Here is a 25,579-nt window from a genome sequence, read left to right on the forward strand (position 1 = left end):
GATCGAGCTCCAAATATGTTTCTACAACTAGTAAGGGGCTGTCTGGAATGGGTTTAAAATTTGTTTGACCACCCGTATTTGGTTGAAGTTTAAGCTGAATACTGATGGCCACATAACATTGACACCCATTTCAATCACGGCTTAGGGTATGGCCAATGTGATTTGCATCTATCTGCAAGTAGAACAGTACCAGTCGCTCTGGTTTTATGGATTTTTCTTTTCGAAAAAGGGTGGATTTTATTCACTTAAGATGGAGTATTAAGGGGATACAAACACTATGAGCACACATCCGGCTTGTGCATAATGAGGATGCACACAACCAACACCAAGACACACACCAAGATACAAAAACACACCAACAAATAAGAAAGTCATCTAAGACCAAAGCAGTAGGTGGGAAAAAAAACAAAGTGATTAGAACCGCGATCGACAAGCTATAGTAATGAACATAGCCGCACCAACCATCTCATCACACCACATAGACGACGATATTATTCAGCAGCAATGCCTTTTGGAAGGGAGCGGCGCTGACAAAGCAGCCATTACCGGATCCAACCATCAAGGCTAGAATCTAGGTTTTCAACCCGAAGAATCAGTCTAAGCCTATCCAAGAAATGCCTACAACAAGATAACGAAGCAAAATGAAAACGTCTCCAACTCAGGTGACTGGGTGAGACCTGGGCTTTCACCTGGAGCTCGAGACCCGGTGCACGTAGAACCACCATCAAAGTCAATAATGTGTTGTTGCCATCACTTTTCCGTGATCCAAACAACTACATGCGACGTGCGACCGCCATCGCTGCAAAATCATCCCTCTGCATCAAGCCTTCATCCATAGTTTGCATCTCAATGCTGAAGTCAACCACCGGATCTAGAAAAATGAACCGTCTCCAAAGAACTTCTGGCAACCACCGCCGCCGTGGAGCTGTAGGAGGTTGCTATAGCTAGCAGTGGTGGTGACTTCGGCGGCCATAGGCCGCGGTGAGGGGGAGGGGTGGTGCAAGGAAGACCGACAACGGGATGGCTGGATGCGACACCCGAGCCGCCCAGCTGGGGAACGACGCGGGGCCGATCCAGTTTTTTCGGGTTAATCTAGCCCAGAGGACTTTCGTCAGGCCCTGACAAATTATGGTTTGCAAATTGTTGAACAGGCTGTGGACGAGATAAGCCCCTGGGTTTGTAGCACAGTAATCATGGAGAGAAAGCCGGCGAACGTAGTCCCATTCTCCGACCGTCTCACTGTCACCACAAAGCAAGGTGATGAAATTTTGAGCCATGGACTTGCGGACAATGTACTCGAGCATCATCCCAGGAGGTTGGCATCTCTTCACATTCCCACAGGTGCTCACTTCCATTGACTGAATGATGCTGCGGTCGATCAGGGTCTCCAAATTCTCAATTGCGGCGTCTTGGGATGTGGTGCTCACAGCATCCCCTGATTGTACATGTACAAGTCCTTCCGCCACCCACTGCCTGATTAGAGGATTCCTCCTGACACGATGACCGCGAGGGAACATACAGAAATATAGCAAGCACTGCTGTAGAACAAGGCTACATAGACTCTCATAGCTGCTGGCAAGAACCCCATGCATTCTTCCCAATGTGTCATCACACCCTTCTGGAGCACAAAGCTTGCGGCAGGCATCTTCACATTTACTCTTTGTCAGGTCTTCCTCACTCTTCAGAAACTTTGCTTTGCTTTCAAGGGCAAGCGGTAGGCCGCCACATTTCTCCAGGAGGGCAGATGCTTTCAACTCCGTTGCATCTGCATCTGAATATTTACCCTTGGAAAATACTTCGAAGAACAACTTTCTTCGATCATTGTCATCAAGTGTTTTCATTTTGTAAACACGACCATTGGCAGAGCTGCAGCGTCTTGCTATTTTCTTAATGGTTGTCGTCGCAATAACTCTGCTGTCCACTCCGTTAACCACAGGGAATACAGATGTTATGTTGCACAACTCCTCTGTTTGCATGCCATCAATTACAATCAAATACCTACAAGATGTAAATTGAGGAAATAAAAATAGTAAGTAATATATCCCTTCTCCTCTGCAGCTAAATAGATCGACTAACTAAAGTTATTCTTGAGGCTGACCGAACAATCAGAACTAGATCCTACGAAACAGAGCTGAGTTCAAGTGTTGCCCATTACATTTCTATGTCAGAATTAATCACTTCATGCATACATAAGATTGTTCAAAGCAACTATTCTAGTAAGTCCTTGGTTATATGGAGTAGTCATTTAGCTGTTGAAATTAGAGTGATGTAGATTTACCAAATTATTCCATCTTTTTATATATATGTGTGTGTTAGAGAAAATTAATCAACAAAAGATAAAAAGAGATCACCTTTTATTCTTCAGGTATGATCCTAGACGTTGTTCGATGAGCGTCGTAGCACATACACCTTCCTCGTGAGTGTCCTCCTGAATAGCCTTGCCCCTGTCAGCTTGCCTCTCCATCTGGACACTCTTGTTCTCATCGACTTGTGGGACGATCTTGGTACTGGTAGAGGTATTCACATTCACAGTAGCACCATGTATGTCTGCAGACTCAACTTGGGCAGAAGAGGCTCGCACCATGTTTGTGACGGAGAAGGCCGGGGACAACATGTAGAGCAGTATCATCGCCAGAGTCCACCAAACTGCTTGGAGGCACTGGCGCCACGTACTGATGCCGTGCGCGACACCGGCTGAGCTACTCTCACACTTCTCGACTTGCTCAACGCCATTCTCCTCAACCTTTGGGATGACGCAATTGGAGTCGGAGGTGGTCGTGGTGGCCACAGGTGCAGAGTCAACCTGCCGGGCACCGTCCGCGGAGGTGCCGGCGCCATTCTGGAGCACTTGATCGAGCATCTCCTTGAGAACCTCCGGCGTGCCCTTGCCCGCGGCGCAAACCCAAACGCGCAGAAGGAACAGGCGGCGCACATCGCCGTGATCGAACACCTGGTGGGCAAGAAGAGTCTTGGCAAGAAGAGTCTTGCCCAGGCCATGGCAGCCGACGACGGAGATCACCCTGAGCTTCCCCCCAGTCTCCCGCACGAGCTCAAGAAGCTCCCCTAGTGGCTCGTCCATCCCCACCGCCGCCGACGGAGCACCGCGCCGTGCGGCGGGGACCGGTGCCCCGCCGCCGTCTGGGGTCGTCGCCTCGGCCGTCTCCTCCTTGATGTAGCGCTTGAGCCGGCGGTGTATCTCCTCGGATCTGGCCTTGAGCTTGCGGATCTTGAGGGAGAACCAGGTGCGGGTGAACACCGTGCTCCTGGCGGCGCGGGCGGAGCGGCGGAGGAAGCCCGCCTCGCCGTCCTCCGGCGGCATCTCCTGCCGCAGGAAGCGGTCGACGCAGTCCTCGATGTCGAACGCGAAGCGCGTCAGGTCGTGGATCCACGCCGCCCGCAGGTGGCTCGTGTCCCTGCCGTCGGTCTTCTTGCGGTGGTCTTGGATGGCGGCCTCGATGTACCTGAGCTCCGACTGGATGGACCGGACGTCCCTGCTCCCGCCCAGCGCCGAGAGGCCTTGGGCAGCGTGGTCTTCAGCAACGCGCCGATTATCGCCGCCTCCATCGCTCTCCCTTTCCTTGGCCGGGGGTCACCGGCACGGTCAATGGGTAGCTAGCTAGCGGGGGAGTGTGGTCGGAAGGGAAGGGGATGAGAATGGATGGGGAGGGGAAACGACCTCGCAACACTCAGGTCAACGAGTCAATGCTAACAAAATCAGTACTCCCTCCGTCCGGGTGTATAAGTCATTCGCGTAGTTCTAGGTCATCGATTTGAGAAATTAAATATGTGTTATATGTCATGAAAAATATACCACTAGATTTCCACACGAATGTAGTTTCTAAATATATATTTTTTGTCACATATAATACATATTTAGATAGTTAAATTATTGACCTAGAACTACGCGAATGACTTATACACCGGGACGGAGGTAGTAGTACTCCCTCGGTCTAGGTGGAGGTGAGTAAGTCATTGCACCGTGATCAAGGAGGAGGGAAAAACGAGAGAACTTAATGTTTATTTGCTAATTAATAGCATTACATGCAATGAAATAAGGTGGTGTTTGTTTCTCTAGTCCTAGGACTTTTTCTAGTCCTAGGACTTTTTGAAAAAGACTCTCAAGGAGGTGCTTCTAAGGACTTTTAGCAAAAAGTTCCACCATGTTTGGTTTGCTAGGGACTTTTTATAGTCCCTACACCAAAAAGTCCCTGAAAACAAACACCCTCTAACCACTACATGTCGTGTTTGGTAGTCTCAAATCATTAAAAACATGCACACCCCACATCTCTTATTGGTTGATATGTCAAGAAACAAGAAACGATGCAGAATTTAATGCATCGTGCCTAAGTGTTTTGGGATTATTTGGTTTTCGTAAGATGACTTTCCAACTAGACGGAGGGGTACTCAAAACTCAAAAGTGCTCGAAAGTATGAGCACTAATTTTCCTTTTTTTTTGTCTGATATTATTTCATCATGATATTTTGCAAGAATATATCACCAATATTTTTTAACATAGTATAAACGTAGAAGCTTATACATATGGACACACACTCATCACTATGAACGCACACACCCACCATACCCTTACGAGCGCCCTCGAGAGACTAAGAGCATCTCCAGCTGCGCCCCCAACAGCCCCCCCTCCCCCCGGCGAGTTTTTCGGCGCCGGCGCCGAGAAAACGCCCCAGTCGCGCCCCCAGGACGCCGAAATCCGCCGGCTCAACCCGTTTTTGGGCCCGGCGATCGCAGGCCGAACCCGACGCACTGGGGGGGCGCTCGGGGGCTCCGGCGCAAGGGAAAAGCACGTCTGGCCCACACCGTCAGGCGAAAAGTCAAGGCTTTCTCCCAGATTCGCCTCCCACCCCCCACGCGCTCGGCCGCCAACCGGCTGATCCCGGCACCGCCCGCCACCCGCCGCCACTATATAGCCCATCCTCGCCAGAAAAACAGCAGAGGTTTCGTCGAGGTAGCCTCTCCACCACCGGCTAGGCGATTTTTCCGGCGTCTCCAGCCGCGGAGGGGCGTTGTAGCGGCGGGTACGCGCCCACCGCGCCCGCAAGGTGTTCGACGATTTGCCTGCCTCGGCAATGGACTCGGACGACGAGGAAGCGCTCGCCGCGCTGCTGGAGGAGGAAGCCGAGGCCGACGTCCAGGAAGAGGAACATCTCATGGTCCTCGCCGCCCTTGCCGACCTGCTGGCGAGCAATGAACAACTGTGGCGTGGTGGCTCGGCGCCGGGGCAGATCAAAGAAAAGAACCGGCATCTTGTCGAAGGCTACTGCATGCTCTACTCCGACTACTTCACCGACGCTCCACTGCACGGCGAGAAAACATTTCGGCGCCGTTATCGGATGAGCCGAAAGCTTTTCCTCAGGATTGTGAATTCCATCCGGGAGTTCGACAGCTACTTCAAGTGCAAGATGGATTGCACCGGCAAACTTGGATTCACCTCAATCCAGAAGTGCACGACAGTGATGAGGATGCTTGCATACGGAGCTCCCGGTGATTCACTCGACGACTATGGGCGCATGGCCGAGCCACCACCATTGAGGGTTTCTACAAGTTCTGTCGGGCAATGGTGGTAGTGTTTGGACCGCAATACTGCGAACACCCAATGCGGAAGACACTTCTCGGATCCTAGCACAGAACACAGCAAGATGATTTCCTGGGATGCTTGGAAGCGTCGACTACATGCATTGGAAATGGAAGAACTGCCCATTTGCTTGGCAGGGGATGTACAAAGGCGCGAAAGGCGGTTGCAGTGTGGTACTTGAGACGGTGGCAACACAGGACCTCTGGATTTGGCACTCCTTCTTTGGTATGCCAGGAACTCACAATGACATCAACGTGCTGCAGTGCTCCCCTGTCTTTGCCAAGCTTGTTGAAGGTCATTCTCCTCCGGTGAACTTCGAGGTCAATGGGCGACACTACAACAAGGGGTACTACCTAGCTGATGGCATCTATCCGAGATGGTCTATATTTATGAAGACTATCTCAAACGATGTGCCAGGAGGCAAGAAGTCCCACTTTGCCAAGGTGTAGGAGGCTTGCAGGAAGGATGTCGAGCGGGCATTTGGTGTGCTCCAATCTCGATTTGCTGTTGTCTGGTACCCTGCTCAGACCTGGTCAAAAGATCAAATATGGCAGATCATGACTTGCTGTGTCATCTTGCACAATATGATCATCGAGAGCGAGCAGGAAGAGCCAGTGTTTGACACTGAACCATACTACAGGCAGGGTCCTCTAGCCGAAGTTGATCACCAGCTACCGGCAACCTCGGCTGCCTACCTCAGTATGCGTCAGGAGATCCGAGACCCACAGGTGCATCATCAACTGCAGCAGGATCTGGTGGAGCACCTATGTAGTATCAAGGGCGACGCATAGCTCGGCGTGTGATGAGTTTTTATTTGTTGAACTATATAATTTGTATTGAACTATTTGTTGTTGCACTATTTTGTTGAATTATTTGATTTTCAGTGATGAATTATGCGAAAAAAATATTTTTGTTGAGAAATCAACGCCGAAACATGCCGAACCACACCGAATATGGGCTGTTTCTAGCTGATATCGGGCCATTTTTCTATTTATCTGGGCCGAAATGCGGCAACAAATGGGCCGATATCGGCGCCTGGGGGCGACGGCTGGATGCCCAACCGCCCCAGCACTGATTCTACCACTGGGGATGCTCTAAGCATGCATACCATGAAATTGACGAAGTCACCACAGGAGCCTATGTAGTCGACAGGAACATCTTCTCTCACTGAACAAATATCACCGAAAAGTTTCGAAAAAATACAAGAAAATGCAAGCACTAGTGTCAAGTTTCAGCTTGAACCCTGGTGGATTGGTTCCACCACAAAGAACCTAACTATGTGAGCTAGGCTCAGTTTGTCGTCATGATATTTCACAAGCATCTAAAACATTATAACATTCGCAAAGCCATAAATTATTTTTGTTGATATTTTTCTTATTTTGTGATTTTACTATTCATCAAATACCATAACCACGCAACGAACAACTCAACTCTTCACTCAGAATAAATATCATCTTCAACAACAGCTCAAAACGTTATACGAACGAAAAAACACCGCCGGAAAATGATTATAACCCAAGTCAACATAGATAAATAAATAAAAAAGACCTTTTACAGTACATCAAAGATAAATTAGCCGTCCATATAAGTCTGACGAACGCACCAGATTGTCTGATACTAAAGCATGATTTGGGTAGTATATTTAGATTTTAGGGGTATTTTGGGTACTAATCAAATCAAAACTCAGGCAGCCCAAGGACACGCCGAGGTCGCCGACGCACTTTGACGGCGACGCAGCCGCTATGCGGCCGTCTACTCGGACACCGATCTCCGAGATCGCTTCCTCTTGTGTGTGTTACCGTCACCACCGACGGCCACCGTTGCGAGCAGACATACAGCGTCCTCGTAAGCCCCTCCTCCCTTGCGTAGGTAGCTCAGTCCATCCACTCTCTCCTCTCGTACTAATGGCTGTGTGCGTGTGCTGGATGGATGATGAGCGACTGCTAACTTAGTTCTGGATGTGTGTGAGCGCAAGTGACGCCGGATTAGTAGTGTGTGTGATGAATTAGTGTGTGTTAGCCGCTGGGAGAAGGGCAGGCAGCGTCGGGATGGCGAGATACGACCATGGAGATCATGCGTCTGATGATGCACACGAGACACGACCATGGAGAGGAGGGCTCACGCCGGGGAGAAGGGCAGGCAGCGCCGGGATGACGGAGGTCCTGCGGGCGGCGGCCTGCAAGTGGCACTAGGATAGCCGAGGTTGGGTCAGCCGGCGGCAGGCTGCAGGCTGGGTCGGCTGAGATTATTGCCGACATCGGGATGGCGGAGGTTGGGGACGACGGATCCAGGCGGGTAATCATATTTTAATTACTTTAATATGAATCATTACAGTTAAACCTTGGAAAGGACAAATTTACCCCTGATTAGAAATTATTAAGACCGTTGGATCAATTTAATACTACTCACTATATTGAGTAGTATGATGCACCGTAAAAAGTCTGAAAAAAACAAATTGACTGCAATAACCTGCTTGAGAAATAAAAAAGTTAATCTCACGAGTAAAGAACGGCATATGGCGAAGCGAGCGTTAGCCTCTGGTACACTGCTACTTGGCCTGAATTTGGCCGATCACTCATATCCAAATTTCAACCAAGTGTTTATGGACTATTTGATACAATGGGTTTTCATAGGAATTTGAAGAGAGTGGAGTCTTTAGAAAAAAAATCCTGTGTCGTCATTGATTCGATCATAGAATTAAATCTATCAGATTTTTCTAATGACTCATCGATACTACATTCCAAAGGATTTTAGTATCTTTTCAAAACTTTTGATTTTCCCGTGATACAATCAAACGATCCAAAATCTTAATTATATGAGCGTACGTACAACCAGCTGCATTGAGGGAACAAAATAGAGTAGTTTTGTCTCTTTGAACGTTGTTTTTTTCTTCATTGGTGCTTTTATCGATTTAGGATGATGTTAAGGTCGCAATCATTTGTTCTTCGAGGTTTAAGTGCATTGTAGCTTTTAATTCATTTTGTTTTAATTAATCGCTAGTTTCTGTTAACTAGTGAGTTGATTTTTTCTGTTTCTTGTAACTAAGGCACCTATCAGCCTGACCGGAGAGCCTTTTTTTTTTCATGGTAATACGTGTCTCATTTATACAGAATAAAGATCAAGTTACAAGGCACGTAAGCATCGACCATACATGACTGAAAAGATAGGAAAATCCTATGCAAAATACCAGCGCCTTTTCCTATCCTTCGACACCACTGAAGCGGCCACCAAAGGGTAAAAAGACATATCACCTCTTCGCCCAAGCTCGACGCGGCTCCATCGCTGATCAGCAGCTTTACGGACCTCCAAAGTAGTTTGCCAAAAGGAAAACCATAGCCGTTGAAAGAATCAGACCAGGGCAACATGTCCCCGAACACGCCATCGAACTTCAGAACTGACACCCTCGCGTGACGACGATGTCGGAGAAGGAAACCAGAACTACCCGCCTTCGACCACAGACCCAACACAAGATACTCCATCTTCCAGCTGTCACTTGCGTAGACAACCGCCTGCGCGTACTCCTGAACGACAAAACCTCCCTGCTCCACCATGACGTCGGAGACAACGCCACAGCAACGGGGACAGAGTAGAAGGAGAGACACACCTGATGGAGCCTCGTCAACACCATCCATGAACCCTAACGCTGTCGATCTGAGGGATCGACAGAGACACGATGCCATCAACTCCGAGACGCCGCCATGAAGGACACCGCCGGTGTGGGAATGGGATTGAGGCAGATTTATTCATCTGAACGCCGTTCCCACCACCCCAAGACGCACCACCACGACCTACAAATTCAAAACCTAACTACAGAGCGGAGGAACGGGGTCCCCCTCCCTCCTACCGCCGGAGCAGCAGCCGAAGGGAGAGGGACCAGCGCACCGGCCGGTGGAGATCGGAGGGAAAAAGTGCCTTGCCCTAGTCGCCTGACCGGAGAGCCTAGAAACTCATGTACATCCACCTTTCGTATGTGACACGTACTGTAGGTTGACGTACACAGCCGATCCGCTCGCCACACACACCCCTCCTCCTGGGCCGCCCATTTCTTTTCTTTTTTTAACCCTCAAAAAATAGGCGCATGGAGTAGGATTTGAACTCCAGACCTTATGGTTTATTTTCACCCACTATAACCAACTAGCACAACTCACTTGTTATGCATAAATACTTCTTTTACTCTTATTATTGTTTATTTTCTCAGACTACTAATGAGAAAGCTTTGGCTGGTTGGATTTGACTTGAGAACGTGGCTTTTCATAGATAGTTTGCACATAACAAACGAAACTGATTCCAATTTGTTCCCTAAAACTATCCAGCAGAAATTAAGGGCGCTTCTAAAATCATGCGAGTATAAATTGAGAGTCTGTTTATTTCTCATTTGCTTTAGGAAATTATGTTCAATAAAATTTTGTACGCCATATATGCTACTAAAATCAGACGCATATTAAATTTGCTTCCACCGTCATGAAAATGTGCTTCCTTTAGTTAATCAAATTGCTTAAAATTTAAAATATGTTCGAACTTAACCGAAAGTTCTTTTGTGTTGGATAAAATTATTTATCCCATCACATCTCGAACAGGGAATTTGCTTGCTCCCGATGCATACCAAATTTTCTTTGAGGCAACATGCGTTTTCACAATGAAATCATGTTTTAATCAATTCAAGAATTTACTCATGGTGCAACTAAAATATGCTTCTGTTCTTTTTCTTTTGCAAGGAATTAAAATATGCATCGACTTAACACAAAATGTTATCTATATAATTATTATTTTCATCCATCATAGCTCAGTTAGAGATTTTGCTTCCATGAGATAGATACATGAGTCCAATGTAATATAATATTCTCGTTTCCAATCACATTAAAAATTGGGCGCTCTAATTGTACATTTTGCTTCCATCATGGTTCAAATTTTAGAAATTTGGGTCACTTCATGGATGTCCCCAAAACACCATGTTTAACGGAGGGTGGTCGGCTAGGACAGAAATCTCCATTTGAGAGCACATTTTTTTGGCATCCATCAAATGACGCCAATATTTATTTCCATGAGCTTATATGACCACTGTGCCAAGTTGTTTTAGTTTTTGACAAATTTTGCATTTTCTAGAGTTTTCTCGGGCAAAAAAGCTCATAAATGGCCGAACGAGTCACAACTTGCATACAATTTTGGAAATCGTTCAAATCTGACCTGGATGCCTACCATGGGCATTCCCACCTACTTGCAAGATTTGGGATCATTTGAAGGATGTACAGACATAGACCATGTCCAACGGAGGGTACCCGGCTAGGCCAGAAGGCTTCGTCTGAGAGCACGATGTTTCCCGATATCTTTCAAATGACCCCAATTTTTTCTATGCCTTGTATGACCAATTCAAGGCACCATGTCAAGTTATTTTGGGTTTTTGACAATTTTTGCATTTTCTAGAGTTTTCTCGGTCAAAAAATGGTCAGACGTGTCGCAACTTGCATAAGGTGTCGGAAATCATTCAAACCTGGCATGAATGCCTACCATAGCCATGCGCTTGCAATAGTTGGGGTCAATTCAGGAATTTCTAAAACTAAACCATGTTTAACGGAGGGTGTCTAGGTATGCTAGAATGCTTCGTCTGAGAGCATGTTGTCTCTCCACATCCTTAAATGGCCTTAATTTTTTTCATGACCTTGTATGATCAATTCAAGACATCATACCAAGTTGTTCTGGTTTTCGATAATTTTTGCATTTTCTGGAGTTTTCTCGGTCAAAAAAGGTCGATAAAATGACCGGACGTGTCGCAACTTGCATACGAAGTCGGAAATCGTTCAGACATGGATACCTACCATGGGCATCCGCACCTTCTTGCAAAATGTTGGTTCATTTCAAGAATATCCAATACTAGACCATGTTCAACATAGGGTGTCCGGATAGGCAGAAGGTTTCGGTTTTGGGAACCTTTCTGAAGGTTCCTGAATCGCTTTTCTGACTAGTTTCCCTTTTAATATTTTATTTTTCATTTTTTTGTTTTTCATGTTTATTTTTATGCTTTTCTGTTTATTTTCACAAAAAATTTCACAAATTTTGTTCACAAATTCAATAAAAGTTCCCGATGAAAAAGATTTAGAAAATATGTTTATTTTTACCATGTTTGAGAAAACATGTTTCTTGATAACAAGTGTGTGTGTGTGTGTGCATTCATATACATGTAGGCACGGTAAACGAATGCAAGTTTTCTTCCATCGATACAGTAGTTGACCCTTATACATTTCCTGCTTCTAAATATCACGAGCGGCAGTGTAGTCGGGTGGTAAACAATGTAATCAGGATGATGAGGTTACAAAATTTGTTCCCAAATTCAAAAATTATTCTTGATTTCAACAGTTGTTCGCAAATTCAATAAATGTTTGGAGGATTTCAAAATAATGTTCGCACTTTAAAAAAATTGTTTGTAGTTTTCTAAAATGACAGTGTTTTCAGTTTTGTTCCTGTTTTTCGAAACAAAATTTTGAGATTCCCAAAAAATCTTGTTTTCACAAATGTTTTATTTTTTTAAATCACAAATTTGAAAATGCCACATTTCCCAAAGTTGTTCACAATTTCAAAAAATGTTATCATTTTCAATTTTGTTCATTTCCTATTTCCCCAAAAATGTTCACTTTTTCACAAAATGTTCTAGTTTCTTTTAATCATAGATTTTAAAATGATCGCGTTTCCAAAGAAATCCAAAAAGTAAATGAGATCAGTTTTTTTTTAAATATCACGGCTTATGGTTCATATAGACCGGGCTACCTTTTTGGACACAAAATCTCAGTTAGTATAGTGGCTACCGAAATGGTAGACTGGCGTCAGATCCCAAGTTCGTTCCCTGTCGCACACTTTTGTTTATCTTAATTTTCTAAGCTCATGTTTTAAGTTATGCCAGGACATTAAGTTTCTTAAAGTTACGCGTTGATAATTCTACAACAAAGGTTCGAAAGCACAATGGCTAGCACAGCGCGCTCCTCACGTAGATGATGCAGGTTCGAATCCAATAGCCATCCATTTTTGTAACAAATTTTCTCCCCGCATCAATAAATGGGCCGGCCCAGGTGAGCCGCCATGTATCGGAGGTCGACGTACTTTAAAGAAAAGACCATCCTGCCCTTTATTATGAAGAGGTATGGAGTAATCTCAGCCATCGATGTGTTTAAGGGGGGTCTACCGAAGCAGAAGTGAATTCAGAAAGACGTCACCATTCATTTTTTTTAAACCGCCACCATTCAAAGATTTTTCTAAAACAGCCATCAATGTGCTGACAGTTTTCCAATAACGCTGATTTGACATTTGTGGTGTCTGAGTGCAAACCTAATGAATGGGGGCCGCTATCAGGCGCCACATGTCCAGGGCAAGATGGCCCACGTGACGCGTTGTTAGACAACGTCGGACAAAAACTAACGAGCCCAAACCCGACCACCCACTTCCCCCAAACTGCTTCCCCTCCGTCCTTCCTTTCCTCCAGAGCTTTTTCTCCCCATGGCCACCGGCGGCGGCGGCACTCTCCCACTATCCTTGCTAGTACAGTTGGAGATTAGGTGGTGAGGAGCATGATGAGCAAGGCCGCCAGTTCAAGGCCATTTCGTACGACATTGATTCATGAGCAGCATCAAGTTTGGCCCAGGTCTGGAAGGCAAATCCTAGGGAGAGCTACCGCCTCACTTCCGGCCTCAGCGGTGTCGAGTGAGCCTTCTTTCCTTGATCTCATCAAATCTTTAACCTTTGTTCGTGTTATTGTGCAAGTGTAGCAATTGCACCTTAGAAAATGGCTTTGCTATTAGACTTTCTCTGTTTGTACCTCAATTTAGGAATTAGGGTTTCATAAATTAGGTCCAATTTAGGAGTGGCTAGATGGGTACTACAATTTAGGATCTAACTTGTAATACACTAAATTGTACTACCTGGACTTAGCTTTCTAAAGCTAAGCTCTCTTAGAGCATCTACAACCGGACCTTCCACATCCACCCTCCACATCCGCCCCAAATATCTAGGCGGGTTGCCAGATCACTGCCCAGACGCAAAAACCGCACCCCCCAACTAGCCCAAACGCTCGGACTATCTGGCAACCCATATCCAGCCCATATGTGGGGCGGATATGGGAGGCCCTGACGTGCCCGAATACCACCGCCACGTCAGACCGGCCCGCTATGTCCCACGCCCATCCCACCACCGTCCCCACAAAAATCCCATCTGGCCGATAAACCCTAGTCAAACCCCAGTCCTCTCTCAACCTTGTCGCCCTCGCTGCTCCCCTCCCGTCTCCTCCCCTTCCTTTTCCAATCTCTTCTTCCCCCTCCGCCATGGCTAGGTCCGGCCACGTCTCCGGCAACGAGCCCGACCCATGAACTGGGATGACCATATGAAGAAGGATGACTCTGGCTACAGTAGCGATGCGCCGAATGAGAAGTAGCTCGCGCTCCGCATCACCATTTAGTTGTCGCGGCTAGACACCGGCAGGAGCTCGAGCTCCACGACGTCCGCCGGCAGCTCATCCCAGCCAACCAGCACCAATGCACTCCAAGCTAACCCACCCCGCTCTGCGCCGCTGCAGATCTGGAGCAGGGCGGTCCTCTCTCCTCCCCCTCCAGCGCGATCTCCTCTCGGGAAGCGCTGGGTCCTTGTACGAGTGGCTCCCGAGCGTCTGCACATGCCGGAGTCGGAGGCCAAGGCCACCCGCCGTGAGCGCCACCCGCCATGAGCGTAAGGGGGCTAACGTGGAGGTCGGCTCCTCCCGCCAACGCTCCCGCTCAGTCCCTATCGACCCAGAGCAACATCTCCTCCGCGAGGTCATGCGCCGTTCACTGACCTCGACGAAGACGGGTGCTAGGCGCCTCCGACGCAAAATGCGAAGGTGCTCCGACTCGGGATCGAAGCTTCGAAGCGCCTCACGAGGGAGAAGGAGTCTGCCAAGATCAAGGCATCACGCCATGCGAAGTAGCAGGAGCGTGTCCTCCGCTGCCTCTCCGGCTACATCTCGTCGGTGTCGGAGAGCGGCACCACCACGGTCGATGACGCCCGTCCTCCTGCCGCGGACGCCTGCATGGAGGAGATGGGCGCCACCATAGTGACCGTCGACTACAGAGAGGTCTGAGTTGATTTCGTCTATCTCAAGATGATGCCGGTTCAGTCTCTCGAAGATGCTCGTAGGGTTAGGTGTATGTGCATACGTTCATAGGGGTGAGTGTGCGCGCGTATGTACAAGAGTCTGTGTGTGTATTGTGTTAAAAAAAACTCAAGACACAATTTAGTTTTTGATTTGAAACCGACTTTGGATTGTGGTCCAGGACGATGCCGTGAACAATTCCCAGAGAATAAGTTTTCGGAAATGTTAACGCCCACACGTGTGGGCGTTGACCATCTCGACCACACACATCCATCACCGTCCAGTACTATATGCATGAATCTTGACACAATCTGGCTGATTTTCTGTGCCACGTAGGACAAGGCGTGTGTGTGGTGTGTGACATAGTTCGCCCACACATCCATTTTACCACACGGAGGGGCCGGTGTGTGGGCGTTTAGCAATTCACCCACACACCAGTTTTCAGTCACGCACAAGGGCTGGTGTGTGGGCATTTGCCATCTCGCCCACACGCCCGTCTCCTCTCCCACACGTAAGCTACTAGTTGCCATGTGTTTTTGCAGCGCACATGGCAACTGCCTCTAGTGTGCTTTATAAGCAGGTGGCAACTTTCTTTTTTTACCCGAGTTGCCATGTGTTTTTGCAGGGTACACGGCAATTGCCTAGTATGCACGTAAGCGGATGGCAACTGTCTTTTACCGAGTTGCCATGTGTTTTTGCATGGTACATGGCAACTGCCCCAACGTGCACGTACATGGCAACTGCCCTAACGTGCACGTAAGCAGATGACAACTCTTCCATTTTACATGGCAACTGCCCTAGCATGCTTATGAGAACATGGCAACTCTCTCAACTGCCTAGTGTTAGTATGTGGCAACTCCTAAAGTTATGAAATCATGGCAACTACATTAGATCAGACCATACATGGCAACTGCAGTTGAGCAACCATGGCAACTGCAGTTGTCCGACATGGCAACTGTAGTTCAGCGACATGGCAACTGCAGATAAACGAACATGGACGAGGGTCTGGACCATGGCAACTGCGGGCGCGCGGTGAGCGTCACGCGTCGCGTGCGGGACCAGAAGGGTACGAGGCCTGACATACGGGCGTGTGGGCGTTATCAATTTCGCCCACACGCACTCGTGTGAGAGGGTTCAGGAGGAAAAAAAAGACGTTTGTGGGCATTAGTTGTTTTGCCCACACATAGGTGTGTGGGCTGCTTGCTGTCCATGCCACACGAGGCGTGTGGCACAACTATTCGATACACCACACGTGTGGTAGTTATCGGGACCCTAAGTTTTAGATTATTATTTTTCCCGTTCGTAGTCACACCTCACACGGCAAACGAAACATCAGATTTCAGGAGGCGAGTCCGAGTCAATTTCCATGTTATCCAAATTTCCAAGTTCGAGTTAGCTACAGTTTCCATGTCCGACTCGGTCGAGTATGTACGTGCTTATATACGGCAGATGCTGGACGCTCGAAATCCCACAATGTGTATGCACGCTGCCACAAATCATACCAGCGGCAGCCAAAACGCTCGAAGATGGCTGACGATGGACGCTCCAAGTTGGTCCATCGACCGGAGACGATGCTGTGCATGCCTCACGAGCTGATCGTGTGGAAGATCCTGGTCCGGCTGCCCGCCAAGTCGCTGCTGCGGCTACGGTGCGTCTGCAAGGCCTGGCGCGACATCATCTCCGACGCCGACCCCTCCGCCGACCCCTCCTTCTCTCAGGCGCACCTCCGCCGGCTTCACCAGCAAGCTAAGAAACCCTACAACCTGCTCATCGCACCACGTACAAAAAGCGAAAGCGACATGGAAGATCCCCGCAGCACAAGAAGACCCTGGATCGACATGAAGGTTACCTGCCCGGGACTGTACCTGTGGGAGGAGAGCCAGAAGGACATCGCGACCCTCTTATTCGACATCTCCTCGTTCCCCGCCGAGGGGGTGGCGACAAGGCACGGGCTCATGCACTGCGACGGGCTTGTATTGCTGCCCGCCGAGGATACCGTGCGTGTGGTCAACCCGGCCACACGCCAAATCCGTGTGCTGCCTTGGAGCCCGGACAGCGTGGCGCCGCGTCGGTGCCCCGAAGGTGAAGGCCACCAGGCGTTTGGCTTCGGGCGCGACTATCGCTCCAATTCCTACAAGGTCGCCCGCTTCTTCCACCGTGAAACGCACGGCATGGGTGGTCTCGGGATGGAGGTGTTCACTATCGGAAAGGACCAGTGCTGGCGTGAGACAGCCGTGCAACCGCCATACCCTTTCGTAGCCGGACTAATGGCGACCTTCTTCAAGGGCTCCTTGATCTGGACGATCGACCATTACTCGCCTATGTATGATTACTCGCATCTGGATGATGCTGCACACATGCCTTGCTTTGTCCGTTTTAACCTTGAAGACGAGTCATTCAGCGTCATGACGGGTCCTCCATGGTACGAAGGGGCCGACTATCTTGACACCAATTTTGCCGAGGTGAACGGGAAGCTAGCCATGCCTCGTCCAGGGCCCAACAGTGAGTTGGTCGAGATATGGATGTGCGATGATGTGGAAGGCAACAACCCGCCACAGTGGCATCAGCGGCATGTGCTTGATTGCCCATTTTCTATGCGTCTCATTGCCAACAAGTTCGAGCCAAATTCCAAGTTTCCTTACCAAGTTCGAGTTAGTTACCTTGCACGTTGAAACTGGTTACGTGTCCGAGTCCGACTGGGTTTGGAATCTGTCGTGCGTATCTAAGCACAAGATTATTAAAAGGCTTAATAATTAGGATACGTAGGCAGACACAACAATTGGTCCTGACGGCTGCGGCAGCCAACGCCATCGGCCAAGATGGCGTGCCTGCCAAACGAGCTGATCGTGTGGGAAATCCTAGTTCGGCTGCCCCTCAAATCTCTCCTGCGGCTACGATGCGTCTGCAAGGCCTGGCGCGACGCCATCTCCGGAGATCCATCCTTCGCTCAGTCGCACCTCCGCCGACTTCCCCGGCAAAAGGAAAAATACCATAGCCTGCTCATCGCACCACGTGCCTACAGCCACACGGTCGAACATAGGATAATCCAAGATGCGGTCACCACCCCGGGATTGTACCGGTGGGAGGAGAGGCGGCCGCACGCCGTGACCCTCTTACATGACACCTCCTCGCTCCCTGCCGAGGTGACATGGAGGAGGCATGCGCTCGCGCACTGCGACGGACTTGTGTTGTTGCCCACCAAAGCTAGTGTGTGTGTGCTCAACCCAGTCACACACCGAGTCCTCACGCCACCTTGGAGCCCCAACAGACTTGTTAGATACTCACGGCAGGACGTCGTGCGGTTTGATGTAATGTTTTACATTCCCACCCTGCTTCAAATCTAGCTAGATTATTACTGTGTGTAATCAACAAGCGTCATCTTTGGTTCATTCAACAAAAAATATAGTTGTTTGCTCGAGGTAGATTGTATGATTTTTGACAAGTGATTTCATAAAGGCGGGCATGGTGATGAGCTTTAATTCACTAGGTCACTAATGGCCTTTCTGCAAAAGTATTCAATTATTCGTCAGGAGAAGTTGTGCACCTACAACTAAATAGATTAGCTTGCTGATCAGCTCAAACAATTTGCTAAAAGTTTAAAGTCTTCATAATTTGCTCTTTGTTCATTTGATCCTCAGAAAAAATTCTTCTTTGTTTATTTTTCTCCTTTTTCCACACTAAATATATATATATTTGAATTTTTCAAATATCTTCTAAACTAATTTAAATCATTTTTAAAATAATTTAATTTTAAATCACTCTAGTTTTGAAATAATGTTCATACCATCTAAAAAAAATGTTTGTGACATTCCAAAATTTTCAAACGTTTAAAAAATATTAATGGTATTTTCTGAAGATATTTGTAAATTTATTGGCATGCTTTTTTTAACAAATTGTATTACTCAAAAAAGTACTCTTGGTATTTCAAAAAAGTTGTATTACTCCATGGATTTAAAAAGTATGTTCATGACATTTTCAAATAATGTTCATAAAATGTAAAACATTTTTACGCAATTGCTGAAATAAATGTTCAAAAAATAGAAAAATGTTCACACATTTATAATATTTTTATGTGTTTTTGAAAAATGTTCAACATTGATTTTAAAAAATTGTCGTCGTTTCCCAAAAATGTGCACTTAAATTTCAGAAAAAAATTGTACCATTAATTCTTTTCATAAGTCTATAAACAATTATAATGGAATTATAAAAAATCATTATGTGTATGAGAAATGCTCACGAAATGTAAAAAAATTACGCATTTTTTATAAGATAATCATGATATATAGGAAAATGTTTATAATACTTCAGAAAAATGTTCATGGGTGTGTTAAAAAAATCGCACAATTTCTTAAATATTTATGATATCAATTTCTTAAATACTTTAGAAAAATGTTCTTGGATGGTGACCGTATGACGGCTGTGGAGGACTTTGTGGGGGAGAAGAGAACAAGGATGATGAGGATCCCTTCAGTTTTTGATAGGATCTCTGAAGCTCATGACGATGCATTTGTTTGGCGTGTTTCAGTTGTGATAGACATCAATACTTGAATCTGAACACGACCATCTGTTTGGCATGTTTCAGTTGTGATAGGTGATGGGGTTATGTACCTAGGGTAGGGTCATGGACCTGATCCAAGTAACTTACCCCAGGACATCCTTAGAAGAGGTCGCCTTCCAGTCGACCAACGAGGATTCACTCGACTGGCCTGAAGGACTCGACCACGAAGACTCACTCGACCACCAGGAGGTCAAGAGGCACTCTGCACTGCAACGGCCTGTAATCAAGTAGACTTTATGATAGTAAAGGCCTTTATGTGGGGCGTTACCAGTAACGCCCCAGACTTAACTCACCTTAAACCCTCTCCTACGTGGGCTGGCTGGGGTCCTGGCGCACTCTATATAAGCCACCCCCCTCCACAGGCAGAGGGGTTCGGCACCCTGTAATTCATACATTCGTAATCCACTCGACCGCCTCCGGGCTCCGAGACGTAGGGCTGTTACTTCTTCCGAGAAGGGCCTGAACTCGTAGATCCTTTGTGCTTACAACCTCTCCATAGCTAGGACCTTGCCTCTCCATACCTACCCCCCACTCTACTGTCAGGCTTAGAACCACGACAGTTGGCGCCCACCTTGGGGCAGGTGTTTTAGCGATTTTGTGGAGAAGTTGCGATTCTTCCGAGTACTCTCATCATGGTGTCTGCTGGAGTTTTGGTCAAGGGTCAAGAGATCCGTCTCGGCACCCTCACCTTCATCGCCGACGACTCCGCATGGCTCCAGGAGGCTCCACTCGACGTAGACGCGCTCCCCGTCCGCGGTGCGACGCATTTTCGCGCATGTGTCCGCGGCGTTCTGCTGCGGCAACCGTCGACCCAGTATCGGTCGGCTCCTCCATCGTCCACCCTCCCAGTCTCCCGCCAGCGCAAGCGCTCAGGCCGGTCGAGGCTTCAGCGATGGATGAGTCACGCGGTGGCTCGCCAATCGGCCACTACACAAGTTGCGGCAATCGAGCCCAACGAATCTCTCTACGGCTTGTTCGATCAGTCGACTGGCTCCGGAGAGACTGCATCCGAGTGCGGAAGCAGTGATCCAGCGGCGGAAATCTTGATGGTCGACGGGCCCCACAGCCCTCCTGGCTTCGCCCGTGATGGTGGAGCAGGTGACGGCGGCGACCCTGCACGAGACTACGAAGAGTACCAGCCCGAGCCACTCGACTCTCTGCAAAGAGAAGAGCTTCGCCGCGGGAACGAGGATCCCCTGCGTATTCCCATCGCAGGAGAAACCCCCGAGGCTCGTGCCTTGGAGGAGGCGCGTCTGGCCAATTTGGCCGAGCGCACTCGACTGGAGAACCTTCAGCGAGCACTCGACGAGCGCGCGCGGCAACGAGTTCCCGACACCAGTCGACGTCAACTCTTCCCGCCGACTCAGGTATATCGAACCCCAATTCAGAATTTAGCAGCTGCGACCCGTATAGCAGAGTCCATTCAGCCTTCGCAGTCGGAAGCTGGCAGAGGTTTGCTGCAAATCAGGGATCTGCTCCGGGCAGCAGGAGATCAGAATTCAGCCGTGTCTCAGTCGCGCAACAGAATTCACAGTCGATCTGTCACTGTGAATACGGTTCAATCGGCTCACAGCCCCAGATCGCCTCCGCGGCGCGAAGGGCGTGAGAATCGGCGAGATCAATATGGCGACAGACTCGACCGAGATGATAGGCGTCGAGTGCCCTATTCCCCTCCGAGGGGTGGGTCTTACGCTCCTCGGCAGCCAGATGATAGGCGTCAGTACAGTACAGGGCGTAGGGTTCCAGTTGACCCCAGAGAGCCAGGCTTCGACGCGCGATCCATTATCGTGCAAGGGTTGGTCGACCGGAACAGAGCCCATCGAGGCACACTCGACAGAGATGTACCCACGAGCAGTCGAGTACATGTTTCTGGTCCTGAATGTTTCAGCAGAGCTATCAGAGCCGCAGTTATCCCCCCCAATTTCAGGTTGGCAACAGGAGTCAGCAAGTTCACTGGTGAGTCTAAGCCTGAAACTTGGCTTGAAGACTACCGAGTGGCAGTTCAGATCGGTGGTGGGAACGACGAGGTGGCCATGAAGCATTTGCCCCTCATGTTGGAAGGTTCTGCCAGGGCATGGTTGACTCAATTACCTCCTAGCAGCATTTACACTTGGGAAGACCTGTCCCGAGTGTTCGTCAGAACGTTTGAAGGGACTTGCAAGCGACCAGCGGGATTGACAGAGTTGCAAGTCTGCGTGCAGAAAACTAATGAGACTCTCAGAGAGTATATTCAGAGGTGGATCACTTTGCACCACACTGTGGAAAATGTCTCTGATCATCAGGCAGTATGCGCCTTCAAAGACGGCGTCAAGAACAGAGAACTGAGTTTGAAATTTGGTCGAACCGGTGACATGACCTTGAGTCGGATGATGGAGATTGCTACCAAGTACGCCAACGGCGAAGAAGAAGACCGACTCCGAAGCGGCAAGCACAAGCCGAGTCAGTCGGAAAAAGGAAACGCCAGTCGGAAACAGAAGCGGAAGGCTGAACCGGCAGCTCCTGGAGAGGCTCTGGCCGTGACTCAAGGAAAGTTTAAGGGGAAACCAAAAGGATCCTGGAACCCCAAAAAGGCAGAGGAGTGCTTTCAGAAGGGCTCCAAGATTGCCGATTCCCAAGTGACAGCGGTCGAGTTCGAAGAATACAAGCAAAACGCAGATCCGAGTGACTTGCTGCGATCCAAGAAGCCCGCCACAGAGTCTGCATTCCAGTCGTCCGGTGAGACGAAGCCTGTTCACATTCACCCGACCGACCCCGAAGCAGCTCCGACCCGCATCTCCACAACACTCGACCCAAAATAGGAAGAAGCGCTCATCCAGTTCCTCCGTGAGAACTGGGACATTTTTGCATGGAAGCCCGCTGACATGCCAGGTGTTCCCAGGGGACTGGCTGAGCATCGCCTAAGAGTCGACTCGTCTGCAAAACCAGTCAAAGAGCATCTTCGGCGGTCCGCCGTCCAGAAGAGAAAAGCCATTGGTGAGGAAGTGGCTCGACTGTTGGCGGCAGGATTTATCCGAGAGATATACCACTCCGAGTGGCTCGCTAATGTCGTCATGGTTCCTAAGAAGGACAAGTCGCTCCGAATGTGCATTGATTTCAAGCACATCAACCGGGCCTGCCCGAAAGATCATTTTCCTCTCCCTCGCATATATCAAATTGTTGACTCGACCGCGGGATGCGAGAGGCTGTCTTTTTTAGATGCCTACTCCGGGTACCACCAGATCCGTCTGTACGGACCCGACGAGGTAAAAACAGCTTTCATCACTCCATTCGGGTGCTTCTGCTATATCACCATGCCATTCGGCCTCAAGAATGCCGGAGCCACATTTATGCGAATGATTCAGAAGTGTCTACTCACTCAAATCAGTCGGAATGTGGAAGCATATATGGATGATATCGTTGTCAAGTCACGAAAAGGTTCCGACCTGCTCGCTGATCTCGCCGAAACATTTGCCAACCTCAGAAGATATGATATCAAGCTCAATCCATCAAAGTGCACATTTGGAGTTCCTGGTGGCAAGTTACTCGGTTTTCTCGTTTCCGAACGGGGAATCGACGCTAACCTAGAGAAGATTGGCACTATTCTCCGAATGAAATGCCCTGTGCGAGTGCACGATGTCCAGAAGCTTACTGGATGCTTGGCCGCATTAAGTCGATTCATCTCACGACTCGGTGAAAAGGCATTGCCTCTTTACCGACTGATGAAGAAGACAGACAAGTTCGAGTGGACTCCAGAAGCTGATGCAGCGTTTGCCGAGCTAAAAACTCTGCTCTCCACCCAGCCGGTGCTTGCTGCTCCAATCAGCAAAGAGCCTCTGTTGCTCTATATCGCAGCCACAGGACAAGTCGTCAGTACTGTGCTAACGGTCGAGCGGGAAGAAGAAGGAAAAGCTCTCAAAGTTCAGCGCCCAGTGTATTATTTGTCTGAAGTCTTGACTCCATCCAAGCAGAGATATCCTCATTATCAGAAGCTTGTGTATGGAATATACATGACCACAAAGAAGGTTGCTCATTATTTCTCTGACCATTCCATCACAGTCGTCAGTGACGCTCCACTATCAGAGATTTTGCACAACAGAGACGCAACTGGTCGAGTGGCCAAATGGGCGATTGAACTTCTTCCCCTTGATATCAAGTTTGAGGCAAAGAAAGCCATTAAGTCCCAGGCGATAGCAGATTTCCTCGCCGAGTGGATTGAACAACAGCAGCCGACTGAAGTTCACTCGGAGCATTGGACCATGTTTTTCGATGGCTCTAAGATGTTGAATGGTTCCGGTGCTGGGGTTGTCCTGGTTTCCCCCAGAGGAGATAAGCTCAGATATGTGCTCCAGATTCACTTTGATTCCTCCAACAATGAGGCAGAATATGAGGCCCTCCTATATGGGTTGCGCATGGCCATTTCACTCGGCGTCCGTCGCCTAATGGTCTACGGCGACTCGGATTTAGTGGTCAATCAGGTGATGAAAGAGTGGGACGTGAGAAGCCCAGCCATGACTGGATACTGCAGTGCAGTGAGGAAGCTGGAGAAGAAGTTCGAGGGGTTGGAGCTCCATCATATACCCCGACTGAAAAATCAAGCAGCTGATGATCTAGCAAAGATAGGTTCCAAGAGAGAAGCCATTCCGAGTGGTGTGTTCTTGGAGCATATACACACTCCGTCAGTCAAAGAAGATCCTTTCACCAAAGAAACTCCGCAGCCCAAGAGCGCCACAGATCCGACTGAAGTTGAAGTCCCAGCGGTGGTCGACTTGATCATGGAGGTTTTGGTGGTCATTCCCGACTGGACGATTCCGTATGTCGCATATATCTTGAGGAAAGAGCTTCCGGAGGATGAGGAAGAGGCTCGACAGATCGTCCGTCGATCTAAGGCCTTTACCGTAATCAAAGGACAATTATACAGAGAAAGCGCGACTGGAGTCGGTCAGAAGTGCATAACACCAGAAGAAGGTCGACTCATCCTCAATGATATTCACTTGGGGACCTGTGGTCATCATGCGTCCTCTCGGACCATCGTGGCCAAAGCATACCGAGCCGGATTTTACTGGCCCAAGGCGAATGAGATGGCAAAAGAGATAGTAGATAAGTGCGAGGGATGTCAGTTCTACTCGAATATGTCGCACAAGCCTGCGTCAGCTTTGAAGACCATCCCACTCGTCTGGCCTTTTGCAGTTTGGGGGCTTGACATGATCGGTCCTTTGAGAACAGGACGAAGTGGCTTCGCGCATGTACTGGTGGCAGTCGACAAGTTCACCAAGTGGATCGAGGCTAAACCAATCAAGAGCCTTGACACCGGTACTGCTGTTAGCTTCATCAGGGAACTAATATTCAGATATGGAGTCCCGCACAGCATCATTACGGATAATGGGTCGAACTTTGACTCAGAGGAATTCAGAGCTTTCTGCGACTCCCAGGGCACACGAGTCGACTACACATCGGTCGCCCATCCGCAGTCGAATGGACAAGCAGAGCGAGCTAATGGACTGATTCTCAAGGGACTGAAGCCTCGACTGATGCGTGATCTCAAACACGCGGCTGGGGCTTGGGTCGACGAACTTCCATCTGTACTCTGGGGACTGCGGACCACGCCTAATCGGTCGACCGGAAGAACTCCATTCTTCTTGGTCTATGGAGCGGAAGCAGTCTTGCCGAGTGATCTTCTTCACAATGCTCCTCAAGTTGAAATCTACAACGAAGCAGAAGCTGAACAAGCGCGGCAGGACGCAGTCGACCTTTTAGAGGAAGAAAGGGAGATGGCTTTGATCCGGTCGACCATCTACCAACAAGATCTGCGGCGTTTCCACGCCCGAAACGTGAGAGGTCGAGCCTTCCAGGAAGGGGATTTGGTTCTCCGAGTGGATCAGCACAAACCACACAAGCTTGCTCCTTCTTGGGAAGGCCCCTTCATCGTCACCAAGGTTCTCCACAACGGGGCGTACCGTCTTTACAACGTCGAGCATAATATCGACGAGCCCCGAGCTTGGAACGTGGAGCTACTCCGCCCGTTTTACACTTAAACTTTATCACTCGGATGAGTTGCAATAAAGTACTTCTGTAGTTCATGGACCTCAAAATAATAAGTGTCATAGTTCCTCCATAATATCTGTCACTTTTTATTTTTTGTCCAATGAAATTCCCCTCAGTGGGTGACTTAGCTGCGAATCCGTTTCGCCTAAGTTTGTAAAAATCCTACCGAGTGGTAAGCCAGCCTTCCACTCGGAGGCTTAGCTGCAGCCTCGTGCTCGCCTAAGTTATAAAAATCCTACCGAGTGAAGAGCAACCCTCTCACTCGGGGGCTTAGCTGCAGTCCAAGCACTCGCCTAAGTTG

General features: G+C 48.7%; 1 protein-coding gene and 1 pseudogene across 1 annotated transcript; one reads left to right on the top strand and one right to left on the bottom strand.

The window, feature by feature from the left end:
* Positions 1-435: 435 nt before the first annotated feature.
* LOC119288216 lies at positions 436-3,647 on the bottom strand (annotated as a pseudogene).
* A 12,623-nt stretch (positions 3,648-16,270) lies between these two features.
* On the top strand, positions 16,271-17,371 carry LOC119284294 (F-box/kelch-repeat protein At2g43270-like). The gene has a single exon (XM_037563478.1). The coding sequence runs from the start codon at positions 16,271-16,273 to the stop codon at positions 17,369-17,371; it is 1,101 nt and encodes a 366-aa protein (XP_037419375.1).
* Positions 17,372-25,579: the final 8,208 nt, after the last annotated feature.

This window comes from Triticum dicoccoides, chromosome 4A (assembly GCF_002162155.2).
Source record: "Triticum dicoccoides isolate Atlit2015 ecotype Zavitan chromosome 4A, WEW_v2.0, whole genome shotgun sequence".
NCBI classification, from domain to species: Eukaryota; Viridiplantae; Streptophyta; class Magnoliopsida; order Poales; family Poaceae; genus Triticum; species Triticum dicoccoides.